At 43.6% G+C, this 13,512-nt stretch overlaps 1 protein-coding gene across 1 annotated transcript; it reads right to left on the bottom strand.

Moving 5' to 3' along the window:
- Nucleotides 1–40: 40 nt before the first annotated feature.
- Nucleotides 41–11,946, bottom strand: ARHGEF39 (Rho guanine nucleotide exchange factor 39). Its single transcript, XM_041419201.1, has 9 exons — nucleotides 11,800–11,946; nucleotides 10,796–10,890; nucleotides 10,276–10,396; nucleotides 9,169–9,287; nucleotides 7,392–7,462; nucleotides 5,042–5,170; nucleotides 1,262–1,491; nucleotides 317–405; nucleotides 41–149 (listed from the first exon to the last, which is right to left on the bottom strand). The coding sequence occupies exons 1-9, from the start codon at nucleotides 11,944–11,946 to the stop codon at nucleotides 134–136; spliced, it is 1,017 nt and encodes a 338-aa protein (XP_041275135.1). The 3' UTR covers nucleotides 41–133.
- Nucleotides 11,947–13,512: the final 1,566 nt, after the last annotated feature.

A 13,512-nucleotide genomic window follows, 5' to 3' on the forward strand; every position in this document is an offset into this window, starting at 1 on the left:
AACAAAGCATACACCATCTCACAAGCACAGGGTGTAGTCCTAAATTCAGTGCTACTGTATGTCCCTGAACATTTTATAAGATTGTGGAAGCTTCTGCCATGAGGGTGGTTGTCCTGGCGGGCAGTCTGGTGGGTCAGGCTTTCAGCTGCCTGTAGAGGAAAACAAAGGGGAAATTCACAGTTAATATGGGAAATCTGTCCTCATTATTCCCTTGTGTCCTGGCTGCCAGGATCAGGCTGCTTCCATCGTCCTTAAAACCACACAGGTCCCAGTGGTCACTTCTGTCCTCTTCCACCTCTGGAACCTGGATGCCTACCTGACTGCAGCTGTGAGACTCCGATACCAGTCATTGATCTCTTCTTGGTTGCTGGACATCAACAGCAGTGTCTTGTGTGGAAAGGAAAGCTGAAACACAAGCAGAATCTGTGACATTCCTTGCCAAGGCAGCAACTCCAGTAAAAGGAAAGTCATCACCACTGAATTCAGTCCCTGCACATTGATTTTTACCATTTTTCTTCCCCCACAGAAAAATTTAGTCTTAATATTGAGTGAAGCCAGAGACTGCACAGTACAGAAGAAGTGTCAGCTTGTCCATTGTTTCCAGTCAAACTTGACAGCTCATTCTGACTTGTTTGAAGGTGAGCAATTAGAATTCTCAGCAGCTCATCCAGATTTCTACCATATTCCATGTCCCTAGGGGTCCTTCCACTACCATCATCTACAGGTCACAGCTTGCTCAAAAAGTTCTTTGTCATAGCTCACAAGAAAAGAGCTAAGAGCCCCAGGTGCAACCTTGGAAGAGCTGACCTTGAAACCCCTGCTGAAGACTCTGGTCCCTGTCAAGGAATCTGCAGCCCTCAGGGAGTTAGATGCCAACATTTGTTGTAATAACATCCACATCTTTTTCATTCTCCATTTTTCTATGCGTTCAGTCTGTAATCAGTGTAATTCATTGTCATGTGAGTGTGGGACTGCCCCCAAACCTGTGGCTCTGATGAGGGCATGTCAGAGTCCTGGTGGAGCCTCCTCACCTGAGCTAAGTGAAGCAACCTGCAGCCTGTAACCCCAGAGTGTGCAGGAGCTCCACTCCATGAAAGGAAAAGTACCTGCATCACTCAAGAAGGGAAGGGTTGCCCTAACTCAGACTTGCTCACTGCATTTTGTCACCACTGTCATCATCTTGGTCCCTCTGCTGCTGCGACAGCTGCTTACAGGGCTGACTCCACTGGCACTTCTGCCTGGCACCGGTGGGAAGACTTACACTGAGGAGCCCTCCCTGGCTCCACGTGTGGCCGAACACTTTATCCACTGAGCACTGGTGGAGCGGGTAGACAGCCTGGCAGCACAGTTTGTTGGAGTTCAGCAGGTGCAGTGGGTGGCAGGGCTTCGCTGCAATGAGGATGTCAGAGAACAGGAAGAACATCCTGCGCTTCAGCTCTTCTCCCTTTGCAGGCACCACCAAGAGCCAGCCTTCCCGGATATACCAGCGCCCTGGGCATGCCGGGGAAACAGAGACAGCTGTGAGGTCTGAGGGGGGACAGGCAGGAATTGAAAGTAAAGGATGTAATGAGACAAACAGGAATACAGGCTGAGCCACCCTTGTAGGTTGCCGAGTTCTACATCAATTCCAGCCGCTAGAAGGCACTGGATGTCAGCTGGGTCCGGCTCACCGGTGCGGATAGCACTCGTGCAGAAGCAGAAACTAGCCCAAAACGTTTATTGTATGAGGAGCAGCTGAAGATGTTAAAATCTGCTATTTTAACTAAGGGTAAATTATCATATGCAAGTCTGTTTAAAGTGATCAGAACAAAAACATGGTTTGAGAACGGCATGCGTACCTTTAAATTAACATAAGCCTTCAGAAAACACATCATGAACTATCTCAAATTGTGTTGGCCAGTTGTTTGTGATTAGTCCTATAACACAAACTAGCTTCACATTTGAAAACTTCTCATTTTTTCCTTGTTTTGTTTGTGTGTGCTAATAAAATAAATAAGCTCAAAAACCTCCCCAAAACAAAACAAAACCATATTTCACAGGTCATCTAACTATATACAGACCAAGAGAGTAGCCAAGAGAATACAGGTTGCAGATTACTATTCTAAAGAGAAGGCATGAAAGGAGATAGAAAATGAGGAAGGTCTGAATAGGCAACCTTATCAACCTCTCTTGCAGAACAGAGCCCAGTGTCATCCACCTGTGAAATTAATTGTGATAAAACAAGAGGAAAAGAAAGCAGGAGAGAAATAATCAAAACAATTTGATAAGCCTAGCTGTAAGCAGCTACTTTAAAAAAATAATAATGAAATAAATAAAATAAAGCAGGACTTCTTACTAAGATTATTGTGGAAGATAGCCATCAACTCATGGGAATTAGGAGGATACCTGCTAGAAAGATTATTTACAAAACTGTAAATCCATAACAAGGTATTGCCACCTGATCTTGTTTAGGAAACACCTGCCAGGGAATTTCAGCCACTCTTAGCTTCTGCATGAGCTATAAATAACTTTTAGAATAAAAATACAGTGTTGTGTTCATTGTGAATTGTGTCTTATTAGAATGCTACAGTCACAAAACAAAGAAGTGAGTGAATTCCTGCTCAGCTTATTCCACTGGAATCACTCCTCTTACCTGAACAAGAAACTGAGGAAGAGAAGGGTGAGGTGCAGGAATCAATCCAGGTTTAAAAAAACAAACGGGAGGAAGGTGTCAGAAGCATGGGGCTGGCTAGGGAGCTGTTTCCCTCAGACTGTGCTCTGATCAGACTCCCAGGCATACAGTCTGATCCAGACTGTACTGGAAGTCTTGGAATATAGATCCATGTCCAGGATTCCCAGGTGTACAAGTTTTAGGAAATTATTGTTAAAGAAGGGCAAGAAAATATCCCAGGGGAAGCTCTGGATAACAGAACATTGTGCTCAGTTAAGGAGACAGTTCTGGCTTATACAGTATTTGTCCGGAATGTGGAAGGCAGCAAGAAAAGCAGGATCTCCTCACTGGGAGCAGGACATCTTAGAGACACTGGCAAATGTGAGATACCCATCTCCAACACTGCCCCTTTGTTCTGAATCTACAGCATTTTGTTTTCTTTCCTGTTCCTTCCTGGCAACAGGACACAATCTTAACTGTCCTGCAAAAGCTATTTTGTTTCTGGAAAGCTGGCCCAAAACTAGCAAGCCCCAGCTGCCTCTTACATTTGTGCTTCTCATATCCAATGATAACTATGTAACTCCAGGCAATGGAAAACATGACTACAAGAATTCTCTGTCCTAGACGATAGAAATGCCTTTACTGATCCTCAACACTCATCCTACTACGTCTCAGATTTTTCAGAGACCAAAATAATCAGCGGATCCAACACTGGCCATTTCTGGTCTAGTTATACTGTTTTGAGGTATTTGTTTGTTTACATGGTTTTAGCTTATTAGTTCTAACATTAGTCAGGATAACTGATTTTCCTTTTTACTTACACACTACCCCAAGGGTGCCCAGGCAACCCCACACATGCTTCTGCTCAGTATAAGCAGAGAACAGCTGTGTTAGCTCCCTTTCACCTGGCACCACCAAAATATTCTAAGGACAGGAAAGAGAATTGTAAATTAATTTGCCCATTGACTGAGCATCTTTGAGAATAATCTCTGATAAGTAACCTTTGTTCTACCTATGCTGGTTTGGCTAGGCTAGAGTTATTTTTCCCATAGTGGCTTGTTTGGATTTGCACTGAAAACACCATTGACAACACAGGGATCTTTTGTTTATTTCTGTGTAGGCAGTGCTGAGCATCAAGGTCTTTTCTGCTCCTTAAGCCACAAGTGAGGAGGGTGGAATGCACATTAATGTGGGAAGGGTCACAGCTGGGACAGCTGATCCAAAATCCCCAAAGGGACATTCTATATCATATGGCATCATGTTCAGCTTGTTATGCTGGGGAAAGAAGAAGGAAAGGGAGGAGTTTTAAAGTGATGGCTCTTGTCTTTCCAGGTAGCCACAATCTGTGGTAGAGCCCTGGTCAGAGCCTTTTCCTTGGAATAGTTGAACACCTGCTGCCCATGGCAGGTGATGGATGAGTTCCTTGCATAGCTTTGCTTGCATGAACAGCTTGTTAAACTGTCTTTATCTCAGCCCATGAGCTTTGTCAGTTTTACCCTTCTGAGTTTTTTCCCATCCCAGCTGGGAAAGATTTTTTTCATCCAAAAATCCACACGTGTTAATTACAACCACATTCACAAGTACCTGGAAGTTCTTGCGTTAGAAACCCTCACACACAGTGACTTTAACACTCCTCTCCAGCTGCAGCACTGTGCCTGGATAACCTCTGCAGTAGCAGAGTTGAGTGAGGCTACAGGTGAGGCCCCAAATGACCATCTCATAATTGCCCAGACTGGGCACATTTCTCACAATATTTCCTACATAGCTCAGAGTGTGGTCTGGGCATGGATAGTACCCAGCCACATAAGAGACCTATCCATTGAAATGTTCTCATGTGCCAGTGACCATGGCTTTATCTGTCTCAACAATCAACACAAATACAGTGATTTCTGTCTCAGTTTAACCATGCAGATAAAAGAAAACTCTTCATTTGAAGGGTGAGAGCAGAGTGACCTTAATCTTGTAGCTTAATGTAAACAACAACACAGTTCTTGTGTCCTTGACACTCAGAAATCTGTGGTTCCTTCAATGGAGTAGGGATAATGCCACTGCTTACACTGCCAAAAGAATTTAGTGTCTCTCTTTCATTCCCATCCAGGACTTACACTCCTGATCTTCTTGGGTTCCTAAATTTCTAACCACATGTCATCATCTTCTCCTATCTGAATGTCAGGCAATTAAGCTGTTGCTTGTCCTTACTCAAAAATTCTTTATTAAAAAAAAAAAAAAAAAAGTGCTTGAATAAGTAGTCATACTCCTTTACCACCTATCTGTGGAATTTGGGCAGAAGGGGAAAACTGGTTAATATGAGTTGAGTCAGAGATGAAGGAGAACATATATACATGTATCTCAGCATGGCAGAAGAAAAAGAGAGTTGTCAGTAAGACCCACCTGGAGTCAAAACCTGAGTCTTTTGTCCTTTGAGCAATTTCTGAACCCGAAGTAGCTGCAAGGAGTTCTCTCTCTTATCAAAGATGTCTTGGACCCAGTGAGATACTTCACAAACAGATTTCACAGTCTCTGAAATTATAGCAGCATATTCTGAAGTTATCACAAATGAATACGTATTTCACCTTATACATCTTGCTAAGAAAAGACAGCATGAAATTAAGAAGAAAAGTTTTAAACCAAGTATCAACAACAGCTTTATTCAGAAATTTCAGTGAGAGATTGGGCTAGATCACCTCCAGCAGCCTCTTTCCAGCTAACAATTCTGCAGTTCTAGAAAACATTTGCCAATGAAACATCAGAGAGTGTTGTGGTGCACCAGTTTAGTTGTTCTCTTGCACTGGGTGATTGGGAATTTGCACAGAATAGTTTTGTATTGCACTGTATAGCTTATTTTATATCACGTGGTTTGTTACCCCGTTTCCCCATCACACGGTCTTTCCCTCACCTGAGCTGGTACCACCCGGGGGTCTCTCCCCTGGGTTACCCCTCCCCTCGCCACTCCTCACTGGTATTCCATTGGCTGTGGATCTTTCCCTCTGTCCCCATCCCAGGGGGTATAAAAGCTCCCTGCTGCCAGGGAACGCCCTCTTTTCTCCCATGAGTTTGTCAGCCTGATGTGTGTCCTGGAATAAAGGACAACGTTTCCCACGTGGAGGAGAGCGCTTCTCAATCTTTTACCTTCGTCTATGAAGTATCATGTGGGCAAGGGCCTATAGCTAGCCGGAGTGGACCCCAATAGCCCATGAAACACGCTTCTTCAAGAGAGAGGAGTAATTTCCTGGATTTGGAAGCAAAAACAGGAAAATGCCCTACAAGTGGTGTTAACTGCTTGGAAAAACTGCAGAATCATTTAGATTGGAAAAGACCACTGATATTGTTTTCACAGTTAACTGAGTTAACCTAGGATTGAACACCACCTTGTCAAGCAGACCACAGCACTGACTGTCATTTCTTGAACATTTTCAGGGATGGTGACTCTACCACTTCCCTGGGCAGTCCATTCAAGTGTTTAACAACATTTTCCATTAAGAAATGCCTCCCAATGTTCATTCTGAACTTCCCCTAACATACCTTGAGGCCATTTCCTCTTATCCTGTTGCTTGTTACCTGGGAGAAGAGGCCACAACCTCCTTTCAGGTACTTGTAGAGAGTGATCAGGTCACCCCTTTTCTCCAGACTAAACACCCCCATCTCACTCAGCCACATTTCACAAGACTTGTTCTCCAGACCCTTCTCCACCTCCACTGCCCTTCTCTGGACTCGCTCCAGCACCTCAGTGTCTCTCCTGCAGTGAGGGACTCAAAACTGGACATAGGATTTGAGGTGTGGCCTCACTCAGGTTGAGCACAGAGGAACAATCACTGCCCTGGTCCTGCTGGCCACACCACTGCTGATACATTCAGGATGTCCTTGGCCTTCTTGGCCACCTGGGCACACCCTGGCTCATGTTCAGCCACTGCTGAGCAGCACCCCCAGCTCCTTTCCCACTGGGCAGTTTTCCAGCCACGCTGTCCCAGCCTGGAGCTGCAGGGGCTGTTGTGACCCAAGGATCCAGCACTTGGCCTGGCTGAACCTCACACAACTGGCCCTGGCCCATGGATCCAGCCTGTGCAGATCCCTCTGCAGAGCCCCCTGCTCTCCAGCAGGTCAGCACTCACACCCAGCTTGGTGCCATCTGCAAACTGGCTGAGGGTGCTCTCAATTACCTCATCCAGATCATCAATAAAGATATTAAACAGGACTGACCCTGATACTGAGCCCTGGGGGACATCTCTAGTGCCTGGATACAGCATGAAGGACATGAATTATCCTCGAAAATTGAGGCATGTGACCAAGAGAGTCAGAGAACAGTTTGGGTTGGAAGGGACCTTAAATATCATCTTGTTCTAACCTGCCTGCCATGGGAAGGTACACCTTCAAATACATCACATTGCTCAGGACCATATCCAGCCTGGCCTTAAACTCTTCCAGGAATGGGGCATCAACAAATATCTTGAGCTACCTGTTCCAGTGCCTCACAAGAAGCAGTTTAAAAAAACCACCAAAAAAACCCAAAAAACAGCTGCCATTTCTCCAACCTGAATATTAGGCCATTTTCACAGGCAGTTACTCTATATTTTTATTCTTAACATGTTCTCACGGACATATTGATCAAGATGGAGAAGGAAAATAATAATCCATTAGAACCCCAGAGAGAGAGGAAGATTTTTTCCTTTGGAACCAGGCAGTAGGTGGGAGTCAGAATATTCTTAGCAAGGAGTATATCATTGATCAAAGTGCCAGCATTTACTTGCAAGTTTCTGGTACTCAGCAGTGTCTGGGCTGGTGTTCTCCAGCAGATCTCTGAAGAAATGCTTGTACCTGAGGTGGAGAGAGCAGGTTTAATTCACAACAAGATACCAGGAACAGCAGCAGCACTGCCTGTTAGTAACAGGACAGTGAACAACACTCAGCTGGGAGACAGAGCAAGCCTAACCAGGCAGTTTTGGTCACACTTCATTTACATTCATTTTGTCATCAAATGTCTCAGCTAAAATAACCCAAGTATTTGGTACATCTGCAAACCTTTGGCTTTTCCTGGGGATCCAATAGAAGCAGACTCACAAATCACCTAAGATCATGAGGCTCTCTCAGAATTCACATGTTTTGTTATTGCCTTCAATAAGCAACAAATTTCTCTTTGAACTATCTATTTTTAATAGTATATGAATGGTGGTATTCATACCATGTTTCCTGCCCACACAAGAAAATAAAGGCATTCCTATAAGAACTAGGACCCTCCTTTTTCTTTTTTTCTTTCCAGTCTTTAGTGAAGAGGATAAGATCTCTGCAACTGCTTTCTCCCAGTAAAGTCAAACAGAAGGAACTTACCAGATTCACAAGCTGACAGAACTCATATGACCTAGTGCATATGTTAACAGAGCTTTAAAGAAATTTGAACATGATAGAACTGAATAACAAAAAAAAATTAGATTTCCTATCAAAATACTCACATTTTTCCAAATAGTTGGACAGCAACAAATATACTGCTGTTTTGCAAATTTAAAAGAATTATCCAAAGAATTATGATAAAAACCAATCAGCTTAATGTGTACTTCTGCCAAGCTGATTAAAAACATTACATAAAGTTACCTGGAAGACTGTGGTATGATCTCTCCTAGTTATTTTCAAAGAAAAGAGGTGCTCATATTTGCTTTAGTGTAGATAAGATCATGGTTGAAAAACAGCTACTGGATCTATAGCAGCAGAATCTGGGCTGCCAGAAAACCACCTTTATTACCCACACACCCTCCCCAAGAAAGGGGTGCCCATGGGTGCATGCAGCACTCTCCTCAGGCAGTCAGTTTGCCTCTTCAAAGGGGAGATGATCATAGAATATCCTGAGCTGGAAGGCATCCACAGGGATCATCAATTCATGCCTCTGCATTTTTAAGACAACCCTAAAAATCGCATGCATCCAGTGATGTTGTCTAAACACTTCTTGAAGACTGGAAGGCTTGCTGCCTCAAAAGGGAGATGCAGTGACCCTGAGTGGATCTGTCCAGGCTCAGACAAATGTGATAGGCATCATATCTGAGGAAAGCATACAGCCCTGATAACCAGAGAGGAAAGAGAAGCTCTCCTATCTATATAATCTCATATCTCTCTCTCAAAAAAAAAAAAAAAGCCATTTCCAATAGTAATAATGCTCCAGGTCAGCAATCTGCATAAAAATGGAGCAAAATCACCACTGGCAGAGACTACCATTTCTGCAGCATTTCAGTCAGCTTGCTTTCATTCAGAGCCAGACTTCAGTAGCTTACTGAGACAGCAGAAAGCCTCCAATTCTACCCAAGAGCTAGAGGAAGGAGCCAGGGCTAAACATAACTGCCTTCCTGCATCATCTCCCATCCATGTACACTGATTCCACTTTACAGGCACAACCTTAGTTCTGTTTCATTGCTGTCTCTATGCTCTGATTTTGAGACACAATGGGCAACTTTCCCTTTCATAGCAACAAAAATAGTGATACATTCCTTTTTCCCTTCTTATGCTAATCTCTTGAAGACTCACAATTGCTTACTTACTGGTGCAGCCTCTGCAGGGGCAAAGGAAGCAGATCCTCTAGCTCCCTCCCTTGAAACTGAGGTCGAGTCTCCTGGAGTTTCTTAAACCGCCGGAATGACTTATTTTTCCTCACTTGCTCCTGTGTGCAGAAAAAAGAATATAACTTTGAGACTACAGAAAAAACTATGTGCTGTAGTCTGTACCAGAAGTTGGAACACTTCAACTCAGAGTTTAGGACTCCAGTCCCACAAGCATCAATTTCTTTTGTGGCTGTGGGCAAGCCATTTCCTCTCTCCTGATAGTTCATTTCAGAGGGTAATGGAAGTGATGTCTCCCCTCCATACATGAAATTAAACAAAAAGAGAAGGTTGACCCAGTTAGGAAAGCAAGGAATGCACTTGTGGCTTTTTGCCATGCCTTTAAAGAAAAATCAATGCCCATCTGCATTCCCATGACCTTAAGACAAGTATCCAAAATGGCTTTTTCTCTTGTAAAATCAAAAGCATGAATACATGCATGCAAAGACAAGAGGAGGGAAGCATCCCAGTACATTCTGCATCTGGGAACAAGCACGGACAAAACTGGGAGTTGAGTGGTATAAATTCCAGATACAACTCTCAGGACTTTGGAATAAATATATATTCTGCAGAAATTTCTTGAAAACAGGTTGTATTTGAAGACATAAATGGTAAGGAAAAAATGGTCTTCAACATAGAAAAAAAAAGTGAAGGAAAAGGAAATCCCACAACTAGGATACAGTTGGCGGTAGTGGGAAAGACTAGGAGACCTGACAATTCCTAGAAAGAGATCACTGTATCATAGTGAAAGCCTGGAAACTCTCTAGACTTACCAGTTAGGAAGGAGTGGGAGTAAATACAGAACACTGTTTGAGAAAGCAGTGCTCACCATATGCACATACATATACAAACACCTGAAAAGGCATCCGAAATTTGAAGCTCTAAGTAGAGAAGTTTTCACTACTTTATTGTGGAAGAAAGCCAGAATTTCATCAAGCCAGAAAAAGTGAAAATACTGATCTCTCCAGAAACAGAAGACAAATAGAAGGATGTGGCAGTTTCACAGAATGGAAAAAGAGAAAGCATATGAAGACTAAAGTAAATATTTACCTTCAAGGTTTTATTTGCATGCTCCAAATTCTCAGCATAGTGACCATAAAGATCCAGACTCTGACAAAAATTTTCCAGTCCTGATCCCAAATTTCCTTTCTCCAGGTGAAGTGAGAGAACACTGTGCACAAGGAGCAGAGATAGCTTGTGAGGGATACTTTACTGATGGCATTTTCACAGCTCGTTCTAATTCCTTCCTTTGCTCACTTGCCTTTACCATTCTCCACCTCATATCCAGTTTTTATACCAAATTTGTGCTTGGAGGTGAGACAGTAAGCCACAGAACACCTTGTGGAACAGGCTTACTGAGCTTAAACCACTGTCCAGTAACTGGGTACCCAGATATGTGATACAGATCAGGAGTTTCCAAGGGACACCTCCAAGCGCCACCAAGGCTAGCAGTGCTAGAAGTCAATGCCTGTTTTACAAGGTGTTAGGCTTATTTCCCCAAATCTTACTTTCTCATCAGCACAGAGTCCTCCCAATATAGTTAGGGGAATTGCATCCTCTGTCCACTTACTGGCTGGCTGAATATAAGGACTCCAGGGGCCCAAATATAGTTTCCAACACAGCAGGCTTCAGCGTCCCTTTGGCCTTTAAGATTGTCACAAAGTACTAAGCAGGGAAAAAGAAAAATAAGTCAAACAGGTAGCATTCACAAATCATCATAGAATAACACAATTGTTTGGGTTGGAAAGGATCTTTAAGACCTTCTAGTTCCAGCCTGGTCAGAGACATCTTCCAAGCCCCATCCAAACTGGCTGATCACTTCCAGGGATGGGGCATCCACAGCTTCTCTGGGCCATGTGTCTCAGTGCCTCACCACCCTCACAGTAAATAATTTCTCCCTAACATCTAATCTAAACCTACTGTCTTCCAGTTTAAAACCATTCCTCCTTGTCCTGTCACTATGTGTCTATGTATGTCCTCTTTTTTATAAGCCCCCTTCAAGTACTGGGAGGCTGCAAAGTTTATTAAGCTCTGAGGTCACTCAAAGGCCACTTGTGGCACACAGCAGAAGCCAGAAGTTGCAGCCTGAACACTCTTTATCTTGGAAAGATATCAAGTATTGTGACTGTCTACCTAAGATATGCACTATCACATGTAAGCCTTACTTGTAGCTATGACCATAACTGTAAACACAGTATCCTCAAGATACTGAAATAGACTCTTTTTGTTTTTATTGAAAAACAAGATGTTTTTCACCATCTTGTTCATAAATTTTTTCTTGTCTGTGTCCCTACAGTTCATGTATCTCATGCATCTTAGGCGAGCACCCTATTCAATCAAAACTTAAAAGATTTATGTCTGTGTACAGACCAAGGCCAAGAAGACAAACCCATGAGCTATTGAATATTACAGAGGAAGTAAAAGGAAAACAACAAAAAAACCTTTCAGCCACAGCAGTTGTCCCATGCTTTAGGGATGTACCAGAGTCCTGCTCTTGACCCTTCCCCATGGCAACACAAATAACTATGTGATGTCTGAAGGCACCCACATACCAGAAGGGGCAGAAATACTCACTGTGAGCACCAAATCCAGCTGCTCAAGATATTTGTGTTCTGTTTCCAGCAGTTCCTTGGCTGTCCTGCTGCGCTTTCTCTCCCAGCGAGCCCGCTGGTCTTCCACTGTGTTTGCTCCAACCACAAACGGCAGGGACAAGGCACTCATGGCAGAGGCAGGGTTGATGCACAGGGAGGTAAAGGATCCTGGAGGGCCAAGCAAGATGGGCACACAACACAAGAATAACCTGTGTTGCAGGGTAGGATTCTGAGCTAAAAACTCAGCACTTTCCTAGGAAATAAGGGCAGTCAGTTGCCAGCAACAATTATTAACAGTTTCCTTCTGCATTCCGTCCTGTGGGCACAGGGGCCCTGCATCAAACAGAGGAACGCCATTAGAGAGACCAGGCTGTGAAAGCAATAGCGGTACATGATGATTCATCTGCAAGCAAATCTCAGTGCACAATCCCACGTGCAAACCACTGCTTCCTGTGCCTTGCCCTCCCCATTCTTTGCTTGAAATTCTTGTTAAACTCTAGCAAGTTTGTGGGTGGAAGAGGTACTGTGGATAGGAGTAGAAAATAACCATAAGTTTTGTCTTGTGGGGGGACTGTAACAGGACTTCCCCCATACCACAGAGAAAGAGAAGAGAGCACTCTTGCTTGTTTTCCCATGGAGGTTACTAAGAAGCAAGTGGTTTGCTTTGTCATTTTCTAACTTCGTGCTCCTGGAGGTGAGAGAGCAACTGCTGGGAATCACACAGATATCATGGTTTGTTCCGCTCTTCTGCTACAGTATCATGATTTATCACATTGTTTATCACACTCAAGAGAAAGAGGCATGTTCTAGCAGAACACCAGTTGCTCTTCTGCTACAGTATCATGATTTTGTTGCACAGAAAAACATTGTTTATCACACTCAAGAGAAAGAGGCATGTTCTAGCAGAACACCAGTTAGATATTGTTCTTTTGATGAAAAGGCAGTGCAGTTGTACACTTGCCCCAGCATAAAGTCTGGAGTTTTGTGGAACCTGAGTTGCTTCTGAAAATTTCTGTTTCCCACATGGACAAGATACACTAATACAGAAAGATGTGTCATCATAGAGAAGGAGATTTGTCAAACACCAACTTCCACAGATATTTCAGATACATAAACCTGAATGTCTGAAACAAAAGTTTCACATCAAATGAGTACCAGGACTCACTTAAGGAGTTGCCAAAAGTCCAGAGAGCTGAGGGACATGTGCAGTGTTTTATAGTAGCAGCAGCTCCTCCAGAGCTTGCCCTCATATTCCTTTAGAGCATAACCACAAGGCTAGTCAAGACCACATCTTGGTCAAACAGGGCAGACCTGGCATGGATGGAGAGGCAGCACTGCAGGGAACACCACCTTAAGCTTAGCATTAGTCCAGAAGTGTTCAAGGCCAGGCTGGATGGGGCCCTGAACCACCCTGTCTATGGAAGATGTCCCAGGGCTTTGCAGGGCTCTTGGAAGGAGATGGTCTTTAAGGTCCTTTCCAACCCAAACCATTCCATGATTCTATTCGAGTGCAGTTGCAAAGTACTCACCAGTAATGGACTAAAGCACTGCCATTCGCAGAGCGCCTCTAGCCCGGGTAGACTGCAGTCAAGGCTTTCATTTTGCAGACAGATTTCTTTTAACACAGAATATTTAAAAAACAAGTTATATCAGTTTTGACCATCTACTGCTCACATAAATGAGTTCTAGCACTCCC

The sequence above is a fragment of the Onychostruthus taczanowskii genome, unplaced genomic scaffold (assembly GCF_017590055.1).
Source record: "Onychostruthus taczanowskii isolate IOZ18803 unplaced genomic scaffold, ASM1759005v1 scaffold108, whole genome shotgun sequence".
NCBI classification, from domain to species: Eukaryota; Metazoa; Chordata; class Aves; order Passeriformes; family Passeridae; genus Onychostruthus; species Onychostruthus taczanowskii.

Bases quoted from the DNA above. Each gene is read 5' to 3' on its own strand.
- ARHGEF39 (XM_041419201.1), bottom strand. From the start codon at position 11,946: ATGAGTGCCTTGTCCCTGCCGTTTGTGGTTGGAGCAAACACAGTGGAA. The intron at 5,171-7,391 runs GTAAATGCTGGC...CTATAATTTCAG, and splicing joins TGAGTACCAGAAACTTGCAA to AGACTGTGAAATCTGTTTGT. The intron at 1,492-5,041 runs GTGGGTCTTACT...CGGCATGCCCAG, and splicing joins GACTCAGGTTTTGACTCCAG to GGCGCTGGTATATCCGGGAA.